The 19,668-nt window shown below is 43.6% G+C and overlaps 2 protein-coding genes across 3 annotated transcripts in view; one reads left to right on the forward strand and one right to left on the reverse strand.

Moving 5' to 3' along the window:
• The window catches only part of LOC109465184 (zinc finger and BTB domain-containing protein 17-like), a 14,525-nt gene extending 938 nt beyond the window's left edge, over positions 1–13,587 (reverse strand). The window contains exons 1-9 of the mRNA XM_019762331.1: positions 13,487–13,587; positions 12,714–12,803; positions 11,926–12,090; positions 11,250–11,441; positions 10,471–10,621; positions 9,827–10,008; positions 1,672–1,867; positions 1,280–1,485; positions 319–862 (exon numbers count right to left, since the gene is read on the reverse strand). Coding sequence (XP_019617890.1) covers positions 319–862; positions 1,280–1,485; positions 1,672–1,867; positions 9,827–10,008; positions 10,471–10,621; positions 11,250–11,441; positions 11,926–12,090; positions 12,714–12,794 — 1,717 coding nt within the window. The 5' untranslated portion in view covers positions 12,795–12,803; positions 13,487–13,587. The remainder of the gene's footprint in view (positions 1–318; positions 863–1,279; positions 1,486–1,671; positions 1,868–9,826; positions 10,009–10,470; positions 10,622–11,249; positions 11,442–11,925; positions 12,091–12,713; positions 12,804–13,486) is intronic.
• A 427-nt stretch (positions 13,588–14,014) lies between these two features.
• LOC109465272 lies at positions 14,015–17,762 on the forward strand. Of its 2 annotated transcripts, none has more exons than XM_019762449.1 (4): positions 14,015–14,071; positions 15,087–15,238; positions 16,167–16,278; positions 16,796–17,762. In XM_019762449.1, the coding sequence occupies exons 2-4, from the start codon at positions 15,097–15,099 to the stop codon at positions 17,664–17,666; spliced, it is 1,125 nt and encodes a 374-aa protein (XP_019618008.1). In that variant the 5' UTR covers positions 14,015–14,071; positions 15,087–15,096; the 3' UTR covers positions 17,667–17,762. The 2 variants fall into 2 exon arrangements, with proteins under 2 accessions (XP_019618008.1, XP_019618009.1); XM_019762450.1 differs by lacking the exon at positions 14,015–14,071 and adding an exon at positions 14,176–14,538.
• The last annotated feature ends 1,906 nt before the right edge of the window (positions 17,763–19,668 follow it).

The raw sequence follows: 19,668 nt of genomic DNA on the forward strand, positions 1-19,668 counted from the left end.
AATATTCTTACTGGTATTCAGCTTTAGTTTGTCTTGACCATAACTTCTGCATTATGTTGTCGACACACACACACACACACATACATACATACATAACTCGCTGCAGTACTGTAGGAATACGCCAGGTGAACCAAACAGGCAAAGCTGATCTTCATTTCCACAACCTATACTTACCTACCAAATATCATCCATAGCTTCTCGACTTGCTGTTGACATGCATACAGGCCTACACCACAGCCACACCTCCATGGCATAACCGAAAACACAATGATTAAAATGAAAAGAAATGAAAGAGATGAAACATGGTCTCCTCCTCACCTGTCTTGGCCCCTTCCTCCTTATCTGGACTCTCTGGAACGTCCTCCAACAGACAGACTTTCCCTCCTTCAGGTACCACCACCTTCTCTGCTGCTGAAGTTTCTGCAGTCGTCTCCTCCACGTCCTGTGAACTCTTTAACGTCTCATGATCACCCTCCTGTCCCTGCGTTCCTCCCGGCATGACGATAACGATCGCGCCGCCGCTGGTGTCCACTTTGGGCACCATCATCCTCTGTCCGGCGTGCATGTTCATGTGCACATTCAGCCTGTAGGTGCCCCGGTGCCTCTCCTGACAGTACGGGCACTTCAGCAGCGGATCACTCGCGTGCGTCTTCACGTGTTCTACTAAGTCCGCCCTCGTGTTAAACACGTTCTCACACATGTCACATTGGTAGGAAACGCTAGGCTGTGTTCCGGACGCGCTGTTTCCGTCGGCAAGACGTTTTTTCTCCCCAGAATGCAGGAATCTCGTGTGCTCGATCAGACCGTCCCTCCCACCCTTACACATCTCTCCGCAGACGAAGCACTTCTTGTCACCGTGCTCCTGTAATCAGTTTGTAATTAGTTTATTGCACAAAGAAGCATATTTCAGAAAATAGATTCATCAGGTTGGTAGAGTATATTATTAAGGATATAGGGGTTTTCTTTTACACATTACCGATATTGTATTCATATTTACCTTCACATGGTCCAGCTTAACAAACTGCTTTGTTTATTCTTACTCAAACACATTCATATATAATAATTTATGATGACCATGAAGCCCCTCTTGAACTCAGTTCTGCATGGCACTTGCAACATTACATAAGTTGTAACCCAACACCAGTTACCATGGTGACAGACGTTTGGTCCTGGTCATTGACCTTATCTGTTCGGAGAAGAAGAAGAGGAAGAAGAAGAAACTGAACGAAAACCACTATATGTTCTCCTTCTGCTAAGGTAAACATAATATAAACCTGACCTGTTTCTGGTGCAGGGCGACCATCTTCCTGGTGGGGAACTTGGCCTTGCACTCCTTACATTTGTAGGCCACCTTGAACTTGCCATCGGCCTGGTGCAGTGACTGATGACGCAGCATGTTGTTACGGCTGGTGAACCCCCGGTTACAGTAGCGGCAGTGGTGAGCCTTTGTCCCCGTGTGGACCTTCATGTGTTCATTGTAGGACCCTGTAGAATAAGGTATATTTGGTTTGTTTGGTTTTCTTTTTAATGCCCACGATCATGATAACGATCATTCTGGCATACTCATTTTCGCCTGAGCAAAGTGAGGAAAGTGCATTTCTCAAGGGCACAAGATCGGTGACAAGGTGGGGTTCGAACCCAGGACCTCTTAGTTCGAGCCACACGACCTACCTGAGTGGTAGAAGTTCCTCTCACACAGCTTGCACTGGTAGGGTCTGAAGCCCGAGTGGATCCTGAGGTGGAACTTGAGCTGGTCCTTCCTCTTGAAGCTGGCGGGACACTGCGGACACTTGTGCGGCCGGTCCAGCGAGTGGACAGACATGTGGGTCTGCAGGTGCGACGCGTACGTGAACCGCTTACTGCACACCTGGAAATCAACGATTGATTTGATTTGATTTATTAAAATTGCAATAGTGCAATACATGTGGAACAGAAGCAGCTGTTGCTGGTGTTGTGTCCCACACATAGAAACGAATACTGGACAGACAATACTCATTTTCACTTGAGTCTAGTGGGGAAAGTCGTGTTAAGTGCCTTTCCCAAGGGCACAAGATCAGTGGCATGTCAGGACTCAAACCCGGGACCTCTTGCTTCCAAGTCGCGCACGTTGCCTTTGCATCACACGATCCCAACGATAATTGTTTACAGTAATCATTGCTCTAATTAAAGATTAATTACAAGTAAGTACAGTACAAAAAGGACAGACATGTGGGTCTGGAGGTGGGACGCGTACGTGAACCGCTTACTGCACACCTGGAAAATCAATGCCCCATTGTGATTTTCCTGCAATGTGGTGTTCGACTAGGCCATACAAAGAATGCTTGGTATCGTTTCTTTACAGAACCTTCTTCACCCAGGTGTAAAATGGGTACCTGATTTCAGTTGGGCAGGTAAAAGGCAGTGGAAGGAGAGGGATGGGCTCCACCTTTCATAGTACCGCTGGGATGCTACAATAAGTACTTAGTATACAATAAAGGTACCATAATCAAATAAAGTTGGATTTTTTAACCTTTCATTTCTGTATGCTGATTATGTAAACTGTTATGTGTCATATATATATCCATTATTTTGTGGTAACCCTGTCTCTTATGTGATTTTTCATCACACTGTAAGGACCATAAGAATAGCTCAATTGTCAAACTAACTGTGGATCTAACAAAAGTCTGTCCCTTTTGTATTTGTGCTGAAACAAATTTAATGTCTAAATGTAAATAGTAAGAAAATACTGCCGCTTATTCTTACTAGAAGCTACTAATCTCAATGCTGCTGTTTTGCCATAGCAACAACTGCTCCTTCCTAAGCTTACAATGTACATGGTGAAACCCAACACGATAAATTACCATGGTGATCTAACCCTATATCCTCAGGGCACAATGCAATCCTGTGGCAGGGTTGAACAAGTTTTCAGACATCCACTTGCCCTATTGGGCAAGCACATGGTAATTTCTACTCGCCAACTTTTCACTTGCCCAACGCAAAAATAGAAATGACATATTCGCATACTTTTATACCTCAAGGAAATTTTTCAAGCACCTTACAATGTTCTATGTTTGACCAGTATTTCCCAAAGAAAGGAGGTTTGAGACTTGAAAATGATTCTCTGACAAAAAGTCATGACATCAGTAAGATATTATGGGAATACATTATGGGAAAATGATGAGTGATTTTGCTCCAAACACTGGGGCATAATGCCACATCCAAAAAAATTTACTTGCCCAATCAGGCAAGTACAGGGGGATATTCACTTGCCCGAACTGTACTTACTTGCCATGGGCAAGTGTGCAATGGGACTTGTCCAACCCTGACTGTGGTCCTCCTTCTAATCAAAGTAATGCTCCGAAGAGACACAAATACACACACAAGCATTCTCATATGATTTATTCAACCACTGAAAAAAAATCTACATTGATGAAAGTTCTATTATATCAAAAATAGCACAATTGAAAACCTCTGCACCAAAATCGTCCGTATCAACAATCTAACATTCATGTTATTGTAACAACAATCATTCTGTACGTTTTCTGGTATTTTTTGGCAGTATTTTTTTGCCAGTTCTTCTGTGCAATAACTAAATTGTACATTTGATAGATCTTCTTACATTCAATCATTAGAATGGAAATAAGCAAAATCTGCAAACATACTTCATGCAATCATGGCTATATTGTTCAACTGCAATACAGCAAAATTTAATTAATTCTACATCTAGAATTTCTCTTAAGTTTGGACCCGTAAGAAACAACATCAGAAATACTGTAAATTCAACATTGGAGTGGAATTATATGTTTTGTACGACAGAGCTACAAATAACACTACAAACGCAGCAGGGCTCGAAATTCATTTTTGGCACTCGTGCACCCAACCTAAAATCAGGTGCACAAAAAAGTTTTGGGTGCACCATATACTAGTAAGTAGAATGTCAGCAAAATTTAATTATGTTTCATTTCTAAAGAAAAGTACTACAACAATGATTTTTATTACTTTGCTGACAATTAGATGTTACGAACAATTGTAACAACTGGTAGGGTGCCACCCCCTGTAACTGCATGGGGTGTTACCCGATCGTGAGTTGTCGGCCCACCACCACTAGCAAGAGCCTGACCGCTTTGCTGTACAGACACAGCTTGCTGATGTGCTGTACTTTGTCCATCTCCCGTCCCTACATTAGGTGCTACCTGGTTAGGTTTGATCCCTTTGCGCTACAGACACAGCTTGCTGATGTGCTGTACTCTGTCCATCCCCCGTCCCTGAATGAGGTACTACCCGATCTTGAGTTGACGTTCCACTGCCACTTTGAACCTGATCCCTTTGCCCTACAGGCACGGCTTGCAGTTGTGCTGTACTCTGTCCATCCCCCGTCCCTACATTAGGTGCTACGTGATCTTGAGTGTCAATCCACTGCCACTTTGAGCCTGATCCCTTTGCCCTACAGACACGGTTTGCTGATGTGCTGTACTCTGTCCATCCCCCGTCCCTACATTAGGTGCTACGTGATCTTGAGTGTCAATCCACTGCCACTTTGAACCTGATTCCTTTGCGCTACAGACACGGCTTGCTGATGTGCTGTACTCTGTCCATCCCCCGTCCCTACCTGATCTTGAGTTGTTAATCCACCACTAGCATGAGCCTGATCGCTTTGCCCTACAGACACAGTTTGCTGATGTGCTGTACTCTGTCCGTCCCCTGTCCCTGAATGAGGTGCTGCCTGATCTTGAGTTGTTAATCCACCACTAGCATGAGCCTGATCGCTTTGCTGTACAGACACAGCCTGCAGATGTGCTGTACGCTGTCCATCCCCTGTGACTGCAAGAGGTACTCCATGATCTTGAGTTGTCGGCCCACCACTAGCCTGAGCCTGATCACTCTGCCCTATAGACACAGTTTGCAGTTGTGCTGTACTTTGTCCATCCCCTGTCCCTGAATGAGATGTTACCCGATCTTGAGTTGATGGCCCACCACTAGCAGGAGCCTGAGTGCTTTGCCCTACAGACACGGTACTACTACTACCTTGTACAGACACAGTACTACCACCTTCTCCCCCTTCTGCAGTCTTGTTTGCAGCTCCCTTCCCTCCTCCAGGAGTATGCTTAGTTCCTGGGGAAAGCGACTTCTTCCATTCCTCCAACCAACTCGGGATCTCTTTCGGGCCTTGTTCTGGTGACTTTAACTTCAAAAGTTCACGTATCGGGGTAGCCTTCTTGAGTCTAGAGCGGACTGTGGTTGCCTTAGGCTTCCGCGGTCGCCCTTGCCTCCCTTCTTGTTCCAAAACAGCGTCTTTCAGAGATTTCTTCGGGTTTTCCCCTTTCTCCAACAGGTCTCCGATGGTGTTTTGCTTGACCTTTTTCTTTCCAGTACCTTGCATCCTCTTGAGTACTTTCTTCCTACGTTCCAACCGCTTTTCCTCATCCTCTTCTTCTTCCTCCTCTATAGCAGCAACATCTTCCTCATCAGAAGAAGATACATCAGAGTCGGCGGTGTAGTCCTTCTCTAGTGAATCGTCCGAGAGTTCTCCGCCAGAATCGTCCCCGATCCAATCAGCAGAGCTGCTCTTCCAGGTTCTCTTCCTGTCCTTCCTCAGTCTGCTCGACCAGGTGCTGGCATCATCCTGAGCTTCGAGCGTCGTAGCAGCATCTGCTTCAGACTCCGGCCCTGCCTCAGTCGCAGCTTCTTTAGCGGCCTCTTGTCCTATCTTCTGTGGTTTGCTCTTTCGCGGCCTCTTCATTGCTTTGGTAGCCTTGCCTTTGTTAAGCTTCTTGGAAGGATGCTGTTCTGAATCACCGGATTCCCTCATATCAGCAGACGTTGCACCAACGCTAGTACCGGATTTAGACGGAGTGCTAGTTTTGTTGGAAGCATTTTCTTCCATGGTTTCAATCTCTTTGACATTTACGCGACCGGATCTCAAATTGAGTCTTCTGAGCACAATGGTGGGCTGAAGTGACTGCGATGGGTTGGGTCTTTTTGTTCCGGCTCTAACTGTTTTTTTCAGTCTCCTTTTGGTGCCAGAGCTTTGCTGACGATCTTCTGGCCGGCTTTCTTCAGCTGTACTTTGCTGCAGACTTTCCTTGGGACCTTTATCAAGAGATGCCTCCTTGTCACCTTCTGTTTCAGTGTTCTGGTTTAATGTTGGACTGCCTTGGTCCATACCTTCGTCATCGTCACTTGGTGACAAATTAGCAACCCCTGGAGATGTATCCTCTACATCCATTGCGTCCTGATCTGCCGTTTGCTCTTTTCTGCTTATGTCATTTGCTTCTGATGTCTTCTGCGCATGCTGACTGTCAGCAATAGCAGCAGTGTTGCTACCAAGAGGCTGGGATCCTGAGTTTGAAGGCAATGCTGTTGCGTTGTTGCCGCTGCTGCCTACAAAACGCACAGTTCCGGTCACTTTCACGGGGCTAACTACAGAGCCGTCGGGCAAGCAGACCCACTTTAACGTACCACCGAGAGTAGATGGTGCTTGGGAAGGTAGAACAGGTATGGGTACAGCAGGCAACGGCCTGACGACAGATTCTGTCTGCCCTTGTGATGAGGACTGAATACCTGCGACCGCTGAAGCCACTTCTGCTGCGCTTTCTGTTGTATTGGAAGTTGTATCCTTTTGACCAGTTGCGCCTGAAGTCCTCATTTTTGCCAACATAGCTTTGACACTACCCTTGGCAACTTTAGATCCACGTGCACCTAAATTTCTGTCAGCCTCTTGTTGTTTCCTAAACAGTTTAGGCTTGAGTCCTTCCTTGACAAGGCCTGTGTCCCCGTTTGTAGGGGCACTAGTGTCTGAGATGCCAGCTTTGTTTCCACAGTTGAAACAGTTGCAGTGGCTTCCGCAGGGACGTCCCTCTTTGAAACAAGAACACTTCAAGTTCAAGGAACACCTTTGCACTGAAGACTTCTCTCCCAGCTTCTTGTCTCCTTTTCCACAAATGCAGCCTTTGGCTTGTGCACTTTGGTCCTTCGGTGCAGCTGGTGCCTGGGAATGTATAAGTGGGACTTGCCCAGCAGGCAATGGGTTAACAGTATCTGCCTGTGCCTGAATGCTTGCAACTGCTGAGGCCACTTCTGCTGCAGTAGTATCTATTGTCCTTGTGTTTGTCCTATTCCTTGCATCTTGACCAGCTACCATGGCCTGCTCCTCTGCACTCTTGGATATTTGTCCCGAAATACTTTTCTCGGCTCTCCTTGCCTGGCCTTCTTTGCCAGTTGTACTTTCTCTACTTGCTGTATTTCTTTCTGAAGATCCCTTTTGAAATGTTGTGCCTGAAGTCCTCATCTTTCCCAACATTTCTGCCACGCTGCCTTTCATAGCTCTGACCTTACGTTTATCCGGTGGCTTGGCAAACAGTTTGGGAGTCTTGACATCTTTCTCCACGAGGCTTGCTTCCCCGTTTGGAGGGCCCTGTTCAGTAGTGTTTAAACCGTCGCCTTTGTTCCCACAGTTGACACAACGGCAGTACCTTCCGCATGGGCGACTCGACTTGAAGCAGGCGCAGCGAACGTTCATGGAGCACCTCACAACAGACGCGCCCTTTTTCTTGTCGTTTTTGCCGCAGCTGCAAGTCTTGGCCGGATCAACCTCCGCCGGCTTGGCCACAGCCACAACGTTTATGCAGTGCTTACAGATGCACTTAGGGCCGCAGGTTTTGTACTGTCGGTAACACGGGCACCTTCCGGAGCCACACCTGTCCAGGTACTCCTTATCATAACCAGGGAAGGCACCACACGTGCAGGCCACTTTGGACCCGTCTACGGGATCCAGAGTCCTACTTCTCCACTTTTTTTCTTTTTTCTTCTTCAACTTCACAACGGCCTTTACGCCTTTTGGACGAGCAGCCTGCAAAGACACAAAATGACAGTTTTTATTTTTCACGGCGTCTCTTTTAAGTGAAGAGAAACAAACTTGTACAAATAAAACAGGCCTGTGTTTGTTGGTATTAAATATTAGGCAGTAATAGGCATACCTCTTGTAGTGGGACTTACAAAGATGCTACAGCCAAAGAGTTACAAGCCTAACTGATGAAAACTTTGCATTTGATACTTGACTGGCAAAATGCACAAAATTAGAGTTTCTTTTAAAACAAATATGTTTCTTTTGAAATTCAAGGAAGTAGACGTTTTCTATTTGCACTTTGTACCAATGATAAATTATTCCAAGAGTGTAAGAATAAATTTGGCATTCTGTGTCTTTGCAGATGCTTAAATTCATGGACAGTAGAAACTACATGTAGACTAACAAAGTCACAAAATGTAAAGTTACCTATAATACAGGAAGGCATATCCTCCCTTGCTGTTGAACAGATCCCTCTTGGAATTTTATTCTTCTCACATGACTTACAAGGGATAAATTTTGATCAAAAGATCAAATCCTGTAAATCCCAGTCCAGGTCAAAAAGAGTTGGCAATAAGGAGGCTCACAATTATAACTTCTATTGTGAAGCCCCTTATTACCAAAGCATCCAAACACGTAGGGCGACTTCATACAAACAAATGAGCATAGGAAAAAAATGTTGTGTTTCCTGTTTCCCGACCAACCCTAGAAAAAACTGCTGACCCTAGACTTTCTTTGGGTGGACCTTTTCCAGCTCCATGATCTGACACCTTTTATTTATCTATTTATTTCAGCTTTATTACAACAAATGTAAAAGGTTGGGGGAAACAGGAACAACTCCTTTTAAAGACCCCACCAATATAAACTAATAAGGATTACATAAATAATAAACAAAATAAACAATAACAGAAATCATAACAACATTATTTACAAGGGTGATGACAAAGAATTAACAAATCATATAATGAACGTTTAAGTATCACGTCCAGGGCGAACTCAACCCTTGGTTTTATTAAAAGGTCTGTTGGTCACCGTGCCCCAGTCATCACCTGATCAATGAAATGCTGCAGGGCTCGAAATTAACATTGTCCCAGTGTCAAATGACACTAAATTTTCAGCTTGGGACAATTCAAATTACGTTTCGGGACAATTTTGGGGCAATTGGAAAATTCTAAGACCATCCACGTCATTTGGGAACGCCATCCATCCATCCTGCTGCAGACTGCTGGCAGCCTATAAATATATAATACTCTGACAAACATTTAAATTTGACAAGGCAATCAGGGATTCCAAATATCAGGGACGGTGCCATGCCCATGATATTATCATGTATTTCCCTACATTTACTAATAAAGTGGACTTCAAGTTGTACAAATTCAGTTGTTGTTTTCTTATTTTTGTCATCAACTTATTTCCTGAAAAGCAGGCTGGGACAGTCCATCTTCAGTTCGGGACAATTGAAATCTATGTTCGGGACAATTCTGGGACAATAGTGAAAAAATTAATTTCGAGGCCTGTGCTGTACAATCGGTTTTCCAACATTGAGACTGAAAATAGACGTGTGCTTATGCAAGTTTTACTTTGTTAAAATGTATTGTATATCACTAGAGATTGCCAAGTTCTAATGAAAAAAAGAAAGAAATTTGAGAGAAAACGATAATCCCTACCTACCGACCCTTATTTTTCAGGACTGAAACAGGAAACACAACATTCTTTTTCCTAGGCCCAACAACCAATGTACAAGTCCCTTACCAAAAACAGTTACTCAAGCAACTGGATATGATTTTGGAAATGGTCAGACGTTTCAGGTAGCATCCACTACCTTTCATCAGTGACACTAGATAGACACATGCAGGAGAAATGCAGGTTTATAATTATAAGCACAAACTACTCTGACGAAAGGTAGTGGATGGTACCTGAAACGTCTGACCATGTCCAAAATCATATCCAGTTGCTTGAGTAACTGTTTTTGACTTGGATGTCTAACAATGAGAAGTGCCTTACCATGCATGTGTGTTTCTTGCCGCTGCGGTGCCCGTACATGTGCTGCCTGTAGGACGCCCGCGAGGTGTACAGCTTCCCGCACGTCTCGCACTGGAACGAACCGTGCTCGTCCTTCCAGCGCCGCTTCTTCTTCGGCTTGGGCGGCTCCGAAACCGTCTCTTCTGCCCCCGCAGGCTTCATACCTAAGCAGACAGGAACAGAATGAGGTATTGAACTGAGGTATTCAAAAACTTGTATTTCCCTAGGTCTATCGTAGAGTGGAAACCTTTGCCACCAAGCACAGTTGGGGCATTATCACTAGAAAGCTTTAAACAACTCCTGCAAAAATTGAGTGTAACAAGTCCTTCAGTATGATATAGCTAGCTGCTTGCAAAGCAAATGCATAATGCTTACCTTCACATACGGTCTGTTCTGTTAATCACACTCTGTTAATTACGCTCTGTTACTAGTAATTCTTACTCAAACACCACATTCATCATTCATATATATGGTCAGACAGGAGTCTAAATCCCTCCTGCTATAAAATTGCAACATGATATGACGCAACACCACCCATTACCATGGTGACAGACGTCTGGTTCAGGTCATTGACCTTATCTGTTTGGCGAAGAGGAAGAAACTGTAAACATAAACAACATTCCTACCTGCCTCCCCTGTCCGTGCGGCTGAGCTGATGTCCTGCAGGTTGACCGTCCAGTCGTCTTCTGCGTTGGCAAAGATGGCCGGCTCCGTGTCCACATCATCATCATCATCAGAGTCCCCGACTTCCAACCCAGCAGGGCCCGTGCTGTAGTCCTGTCAGATTCAGATTCAGATTTTATTGAGTATCGACTGGCATGTCAAATTAAGTACATAAAATACTGTAATTCCTGATTTTTTTTTCACTGTACTGTTATGTTCACTGTTTTCACTGTCACTTCTGTACAGTGAACTTATCATTACAGTAACTGTTAACAAATAATTCCTGGACTTTCTCTTTCCTGCACCTGTCGCCACTGTGAATATATAGTTCCCTGAACATGTCCATTTTTCTCAGACCGTGAACTTTGCTACCGTGAACATAAAGTGAATTACAGTATGTCGAATATTTACAACTTGCACCCAGTTACATGTATTACAAGTAGATACAATCCTATATATATCTGTATTGTTAGCAATAAAATACATCATAAAAACTTAGCACATCAAAGAATACAACAGCTAAACATTCTAAAATCTAGCCTCCATAGCATGCCAAAAACTGGGGGTCTTCAGGATCTTTGGGAGCTTTTATGTGCTATTTTCTGATTGCATATAGACAACATAGCCGGCCTGGTTGAATTATCCCCGTTTTTAGAACCGGGCTAGTCAGAAAACAGCCGAAGACCACCAAACCCACAGTTCTATAAGCCTGCTACGCGTAGGCTACTAAAATCAGTATTACCTTTCTGGCGGCGGCGGTTTTCAGCGCGAGGTTTTTGTCCATGTACTGGTTACAGACGGCCACGACGTCCGGCATGTCCAGGTACGTCGCCGCGGATACGACCTCGGAGATGATGGCAGGTGAGACGGTGAGGACGGACGTGTAGATCAGCTTCAGGAGGGAGTCGAACGCACGCGACGTCACCCCGTCCAGCTGGAGGAAGGAAGGAATAAATGAATGAGTAAATGAATGAATAAATTCTCGAATGCTTGTTTTGGCTGCTTTTCGACAAGGTCGAGAAGGGTGAGGGATCACGGATTATACATATACAAATACAAAACCAAAATTAAAGGCATCCGATGCGATTTCAGAGCAGCAAAACTGGAAATATTCTGAATAAGGCAATCTTTGAATTGTGATAATGACACATACTGCTTCACGTTAGCACATTTGAATCAGCATAACCTGCATTTCATACTTTGGGCATTTAAAACTGCAGAAACAAGCCCCAAAATGAGTCCTTTATTTTCTGGGTGGTACCCTAAAAAATCAGCCCAATAGGTGGTCAATATACATGTACACTGGGATGGTGTGGTTTCAACTCAGTACGTAGATAAATGACCAGAATATTGGCTTTGAAAAATCTGGTTTCCAAGCCCTAAAAACTGCCTTTAATACACAATAAATAGTTCCTCACCTCCATGACGAGGTCCCCCTCGCTGGAGAGCCAGTTGACGGTGAACATGCCGTGGAAGTAGGGACTGTAGGCTGCCAGGACAGACTTGTGTGCCTTGTACTGCTGCCCCTGCACCGTGATGGTCACGTCACACAGAGAGGAGTCCAGACGCTGCTTGTTCAGGCTCTGCAGAATCAAGCAAACAATATTTGCATATCAATCAACATATATCAACAATATATGAAAGAATATACAACCCCACCCTCAACAGAGAGGGGTGCTACGGGCAGAACTCTCAGGCACTTGAGATGTAGCGCTCCCAGCCCCATGGACACTTAAGCTCCTGTTCTGGAATAACAGTAGCTTTTTGACCAATTTGCATCATCCTTGTCTTGACTTGTCTAACTTTTGTTTCCTTTTGGGCTTGCATATCAATCAATAGTTCGTTCGTACTTATAAACCTGCCTTTCTGACAACTCTCCAGTGTCACTGTGAAAGGTAGTGGATGCTACAGTAGTACCTGAAACGTCTGACTGTTTGCAAAATCTTATCCAGTTGCTAGAGTAACTGTTTGGTTTGGTTTGCTTTTCCTTTAATGCCCACGATCATGATAATGATCATTCTGGCATACTCATGTTCATTTCACCTGATCGAAGCGAGGAAAGTCTTGTTAAGTGCCTTTCCCATTAGGGCACAAGGTTGGTGACAATGGCAGGATTCAAACCCCTGACCTCTCGGTTCTGAGCCGAATGCTTTGCCATTACCTGTTGTTACCTGGAATCGTGGATGTCTAACCTTTACCGCCATACCTGGAGGATCTTGTTGCCATGGGAAGGGAAGCTGAAGTTGGTGCACATCTCCTCCTGGTCACTGAGCGCTGCCTGCGCCATGGCTGGTCACTGCAATGTAATACATGTAATAAAAATTTGACTCAAGCAATGAAGCATTCGTGAGACCTACAAGTTTTCCACAGATTACATTTCACAGAAACAATTTGCAGGTTCGAATTTGCTGGTGTGACAGAGTTATGTTTAGGGCAGTTACAAAGATACATTTTGTACTGATCCTGCACTCAGTGCATAATTTCATAAAAAAAGGAATGCATATCAAAAATATGACTTGGTGATACTTTCCATATCATTTCCTTCTTCTTTTTCATATTAATTTTTCATCATTAAGTTACTTTCCACAGGACATAATTTGTAGTGATTGTACTTCAATTTTCAACCTAGCAATTTTTATGGTCAACATTCAACTAGGTAAAAATTATGCTGTACACTACAAACAGGTTGAAAATAATTATTTTTGCTTCACTTTTAATTCATACATAAAATACTGATTTATAGAATGGATTAAATACTTGGCCATATTCATGTACTCTAGTATTTATAAACTGAAACTCATGTAGCGGTGCACCGTTCGTTCGTCCACGGTAAAAAAATTGACCCCCTCCCCCTTTTCACTGCCCGCCAAAACTTCCTATATTCAGTTTCTCAGAAATACATAAATTTAGAGGAAAGTGTCCAGTTTCCATAGATAACATAGTCCTGAGAGTATCCTATATCTAACAAACTGAACGTACCTGTGTTAAACGTCTTGTTTGGGTGGAATTTTCACGAAGTTTTCAACAAAATTTGTAAAGAAGTCTGCATCCCTTGCTGAACGAAGGCCCTTCCGCATGGGAATGCCCACTTTTTCATTTCCTAAAGTCCTGCATTATGGTTGCAAAATTTCCATTTTAATATAAACTATTTAGACTAATCTTGCCAAAAAATTGTTTATTATAATTTTGAAATCTCTACTAATGATTATAGTTAAGTATTATTATCTAAAAAATGAAATATTGGCCTGTGAAGCGCAACGATTTTACAGGCACAAATATGATAAATTTTAAGGCTGCCGTGTTTCATTACTAGTTTAGTTACTTGTGAAAAGGTCTCGTTTCTGTATTACTCCGAGTGTAGTCCGCTCTAAAAGAATAATCAGACCCGAAAAACGCATTTTATGTCCGTCCGAAAATATTTTTTTATCAACTGCAACCGATATGAAAAGTATTTGAGATGAAAGTTTGGTTATTATTGGCATAATTGATTCGGTAAGTTAGCGATAGGGCGGAGGTTTACATTCTGTTGAAGTGCGTGCTGCGGTCAGCTGCTCGGGGTTAAAGGTCAGTTAGAATGTTTTTGTCGATGATCGACATCACTAATTATGTAATTTGTCCTTGGACTTTGCTCACATTTTGCTCAGTAACCTTATACGTACTGTATGTGATGTTAAAGAAGTGTAAACTTCATACCCGCACAGACCAATGTAACTGTAGTGATAATGTCTTTTGTGCGCAGAAGCTACTGACTAAATGAGTAACGTTTACATCATGAACTTTTCTGTCATGAGTGATTATGACAGAAAGACATGATATTTTATCAATTTGTGACATAATTAATTTGCCCAGTTACGTAACACAACCACTGTCAGTGAGCAAATTAAGACAAGAGCCAAGCAGAGGACTTTGCTCTGCACTTTGCCCAAAATGATACTCGGTCACAAGACTACTCCCATGGTCACAAGACTCGGTGGACACGAGCGACTGCAACAACAACATAGAGTACATAATTTGAAGCAACCTGGCACAAGGTAAAAAAACTTTGCACTGGACTTGCAATGCTTTGCACTGAGTCAAGATGTCTGTTTTTGCATGCTTGTTCACTTGGCAAATTGCATTATGAGTCTCAACTGCAATGCTATCAAATGCAATGTACATGTAGGTGACATGTACAAATGTAGGTAACTTCAAACCTGGCCAAGAAGACCACTCTGCGGACCGATAAAATCTGGTCTATGTGGACAGGTGGTCACTATAGACAGGATTCTTAATATTTGTGTCAATGGGAAAAACTATCTTAGAGTTAGAGTCACATTGGCCTGGTGGTTGTTGGCAAGTCTGAGTCGTCTGACTAGACATGTTGTAAGAAACAGGAGGAGCGAGTAGGAACAGATAAAAACCCTCCGGGTCCCGGGCCGGGGTTCGAACCCACGACCTCCCGAGCACCAGCTTCAAACTCCGACGCACTAACCACTCAGCCAAAAAGGTCTAGACCCATCGGCCGGGTCAGTTGGTAGCGCCTATAAACCCCCCACTGTTACACTACCCCCACTGTTACAATCTTGTTGTTTTTTTCTAGGTAACACACCATGCAGCCGCTGACCCTGGCAGACCTACAGAAGGGAGCCACATCGCCGGGTGACTGTGGGGCTCCCCACGACGCCATGCCACCCTGGATGGACCGCCAACGGTTCGACCGTGGCCGAGAGTTCATCCAGCGCCACCTCATGGGTGTGTAATAATGTAGTGTAGATGGTGATTGATATATAACAATGTAATATACGGTATACACAGGGACGGGGGGNGGGGGGGGGAAACAAGTTATCTGGCACGTGACATATGACCCACTACTACAGTCACGTGTCTCTGACGTCACATTCCAAGAGTAGACGGGTCCACGAAAATTTCCCAATTCATTGTACTAATTTGTAGTGTTGTTGGCAATTAAAGTTTAGTCTTTATTTCATAATGACTTGTACCAACAAGTATCCAGTATCAACACAAATGAACTTTTGTGCTAATATATTATATAGATAGTGTTGTACTCTTGCCGTTGTTATTTTTATTCTTGCCGGTTCTAGTCCTTCCATCAGGTGGGGACGGCCACTTGTGCGAACACTTGCGAGCGCACGTGCCTCCCTCGTGTTCAAACAGGACTGGTGTGTTTCCTGTTTCCAGACTGAGTGATAAAATGTACAATCAGTTTTCAAACATTTACAATTTGAAAATACAAGTGCCTCATGCAAGTTTTATTTTGTTAAACTGTTGGACCACAACTTGGATCACTAGAGATTGCCAAAGATAAAAAAAAAAGAAAGAATAAAAAAAGGTTATGAAAGTTCATCTGTGTTGGTAGTTACAGGTTTAAAGTTAAGACTTTTGGTCCAACACAAAGAATTCTCTCACCTAGAGCTTTTGACCAGTCACTCTGGTCTTCCTCAGTAGACTGACCCAGTGAGTGACCCAGCTTGTGACCCAGCTTGTCACGTGGCTTCTTTGAAGTGGGACGTCAACTTGTGAGGAAGTGTGAGGAAGACCAGAGTGACTGGTCGAAAGCTCTAGGTGAGAGAATTTTTGTGTTGGACCAAAAGTTTTAACTTTAAGCATGTAACTACCAACACAGATGAACTTACATATGATTGATTTGTGTTTGTTTCAGGCGTGTTCCTGTCCCAGTTCATGGCTCTGCTGATCGGGTTCAGCGTCACTCCGCTGCTCGACGTTCTGATGTACACAGGGAAGTCCTCGACAACGGAGCAGTCCATGAGACGGTACGTCTGGTTAAGTCTCTACATGCAGGGATCCTGGCAATGCTTTAAGCCCCTGTCACACATTCACAAACGTCCCACAAGCCCCTGCTAGTGACAGGGGAGGGTCGGCAATGCTTTTTAAAATGCTAAATTCAGGGAGGCAGGCAATGCTTAACAGTAAATTAAGTTGTTCAAGTGTGAGGGTTTGGGAATTACTTCATTGGAATGTTCCTTTGTATTCATGTCTGCCTGCCAAACTAGTCTGCAGACACTGGACGACCTGTTAGGATATTTTTTGGCAATATCGAGTTTGACTACACCATACTAAGAATTTCTGGCTGCGTGACTAGGTTATTAGCAGATGTGAGATTAACTTAACACAACTTTCCTAACTCCACCCAGAAATAAAATTGAGAGGTACAAGGTAGTGGAAGGTGAGGGATGGGCTCTGCCTTCCAATATCGTGCCCTATAGCCATGCCCCAGACAGCCTAAAAACGCTTCAGGACTACATTCACCTTTTTGTTCTACATGTGCAGGTACATCAGCACGGGACGTCGGCTGCTGCTGTGGCACGACGGAGACGTGTGGGACGTGAACAGCAAGGCTCACGCCTCGGTCATGAAGGTCAGGAACATGCACGGGCAAGTCGCACAGGCCATCACCAAGGAGCGCCAAGGCTGCGACTCCGGAAGCAAGCAGGGGGACAAGACAGAACACCAAGCAGACAACATGAAAAATGGTCACACAGATCATAAGCGACGTAAATATATGAACAATAACCAAGTGGACAGGACTGTAGACCAAGTAGAAAAGATGGGAAATGGTCACGCAGACCGTAAGGAAAGTAAACGTAGCCGTAAAACTGGTACAAAAGCGGACGGTGACCACGATAAGGTCTACATTTCCCAGTACGACATGGCGCTGACTCAGGCAGGGTTTGTCGGTTTTGTCCTGTACCCGGAGAAGTTTGGAATATGCTGTACGGTCGCCGAACTGGAAGATTACATTTTCTTCTGGAGGGGGATCGGGTATCTGCTTGGAATCGAAGACCGGTACAACATGTGCTCTGGGAACTACCCTGAAACCTGCAGTCTCATCGCACAAATCGAGAACGAAGTCGTGAAACCGGCCTTTCTGAACCCTCCGCAGCCCGACTTTGACGTAGCCACAACTGCGTTCGTGGAAGGCACGAAGCGTTACTTTCAAGACAGACAAATGACGACAGCCACCATGTTCGGTTTTGCGCGTGGTTTGCTTGGCCTGCCTCTTGCTGAAATCAGCTGGGCCGACTGGTGTAGGCTTGTTGTTATGAAGTGGATGGTTTGGCTGGTGGAGAGAATTCCCGGGCTGTCCACCTTCCTCATCAGAAACCTGTCTATCATTGTGAAAAGGGAGAACCCAGACTAGCATGTCATGCGAGCATTAGGCTAGCCTCCGTAGCAGGCTTATAGAACTGGGGGTTTGGTGGTCTTCGGCTGTTTTCTGATTAGCCCAGTTCTAAAAACGGGGCTAATTCAACCAGGCTGGCTATGTTGTTTATATGCAATCAGAAAATAGCACATAAAAGCTTCCAAAGACCATGAAGACCCCCAAAACCCCCAGTTTTTGGCATGCTATAGAGGCTACATTAGGCACCCTTTCATCTCAAAAGGTTTTTAACATGTGTTAATGCCATCATTTAATAAAATGGGAGAGAAAGAGGCCTGTCACTAAACTACATGTACATAGGCAGGAACATGTAGGCAATGCCATAATTTGTACTCCTTTGTCCTACATGTACCTTTGGAACACACATTTAAACTAATGCCTGAAATTTTCACAGAATATTTAAGTTCTTGATAGCCATTTTCGTATTTTGTTTCCGTGCCAAGTTGCAGAGTAAGTGCAATGCTACATGTACAAAAAAACATGTAATCTATGAATGTGCAACAGAATGTCATGTTACGCACATGGAAAAACAATAGTCTCTACCAGAAAAACAATAGTCTCTACCAGACTAACTACACTGGCTATATATAGGAGAATATTTGCCAGGGAGTTTGGCCACCTTGGGGTTTGACTGGGCCAGAGGGAAAGAAACTACCTCCCCGGGGCCGGACTACCTTGGCCAATTTTGCTCTCTTTTTTGCGGAATTCTACGATCCATATTCCCGTAGGAAGGCCTGGTGGAGGCTAGGAAAACATCAGGTCATTAGAATTAATAGTAATCTCTCAGGGAAATGTGTTTTATAAGAGTTTAAAACAGGCACCCACGTGTAAATGTAAATTGTAGTGAATCTTGTATAAGCCTAATAGCGTATGCTCCGGTAACTCTGGACCTCTGAAGGATCAGTTTGCCCAGATGATGCCATAGAGCCCATAAGTAAGCAACAGAGATCTCGTAAGAACTTAATGATTTAAGAAATACATTCTTTCCTGTACCAGGAAAAAACCTTTCACAAATCTGTGTTAGCTGCGTCATAGTCACCACTGTGGCAAAGAAGCTAATTGTGTGTATTGGTTTTTGATTTCACACAGTGTAACTGGTGTTAGTGTAAGTATTATTACACTGTTATGCTGCTCTATCAGTTATGTAATGTCAAGACACATGATATACCCCCTTTTTTTAGAATTGTTTATTATGACATGGCACCAACTATATCACAATAGTGGCAGCCCGCAGGCTGGATTGATGGTGTGATATTACACAGATTGACTGCAAAAGAGCGTTATATACATAAGCTAAAATTGAGAGTCTTACATACACAAACCTGCCTGCATTACTCCATAGTGCAAAACCCAATAAACTTCTCACTCTAAAGTCTTTATTACTCAATTATCTCGTGGTCTCTTTATTTGGCTCAGTGTTCTCTATTGTGTTCTGTATAAGAGGTGATAGCTTTGGTTTTGAGTTCATGAATGCATACTGAGTTCTACAACTAGAAGACTTGGGTTCCTATAGGACTACTTCAGTACCTAGAGACAGGCTATGTCCCGTATCATGCAGCATGATGTGGCAGAAGTAAGTTGTCCACAAGTAGTTTTGAGGCAATCCGGAGTGACATTAACATCGTCTAAGTTGAAGTGGACTGTGCTACGAATCTGTACGTTTTTGTTATTATTATTTATCATTATTGGTTAGTTACCGTTTTTGCAATATTATCATTGTCATTATCTTAATTTTATTGTTTGTACGTGACTGGATGTATTTTGTTTATGTAAGGTACAGGACCCCACTGAAAAGCAGTATTGTATATCACTGATGGGAAACCCTGTATAAATATGAATAAAATAAAAAGATAAATATAATCTAACTTTAGACAGTAGTCAAGGTAGGATTGCAGATGTTAAAAGTTGGGGGGAAATGAGAAAGAGACCCAACGAAATACTAGACGCGAAGTATTTAATCATTGAAGAAATATGATATTCT

This window comes from Branchiostoma belcheri, unplaced genomic scaffold (assembly GCF_001625305.1).
Source record: "Branchiostoma belcheri isolate BF01 breed outbred unplaced genomic scaffold, Haploidv18h27 scaffold15, whole genome shotgun sequence".
In the NCBI taxonomy this organism is placed as follows: domain Eukaryota; kingdom Metazoa; phylum Chordata; class Leptocardii; order Amphioxiformes; family Branchiostomatidae; genus Branchiostoma; species Branchiostoma belcheri.

What these genes read in the sequence shown, in the direction of transcription:
- LOC109465272 (XM_019762449.1), top strand. Translation starts at nt 15,097, where the DNA reads ATGCAGCCGCTGACCCTGGCAGACCTACAGAAGGGAGCCACATCGCCG. An exon ending in CATCCAGCGCCACCTCATGG is followed by an intron (nt 15,239 to 16,166) that starts GTGTGTAATAAT and finishes TGTTTGTTTCAG; the next exon opens with GCGTGTTCCTGTCCCAGTTC. An exon ending in ACGGAGCAGTCCATGAGACG is followed by an intron (nt 16,279 to 16,795) that starts GTACGTCTGGTT and finishes CTACATGTGCAG; the next exon opens with GTACATCAGCACGGGACGTC.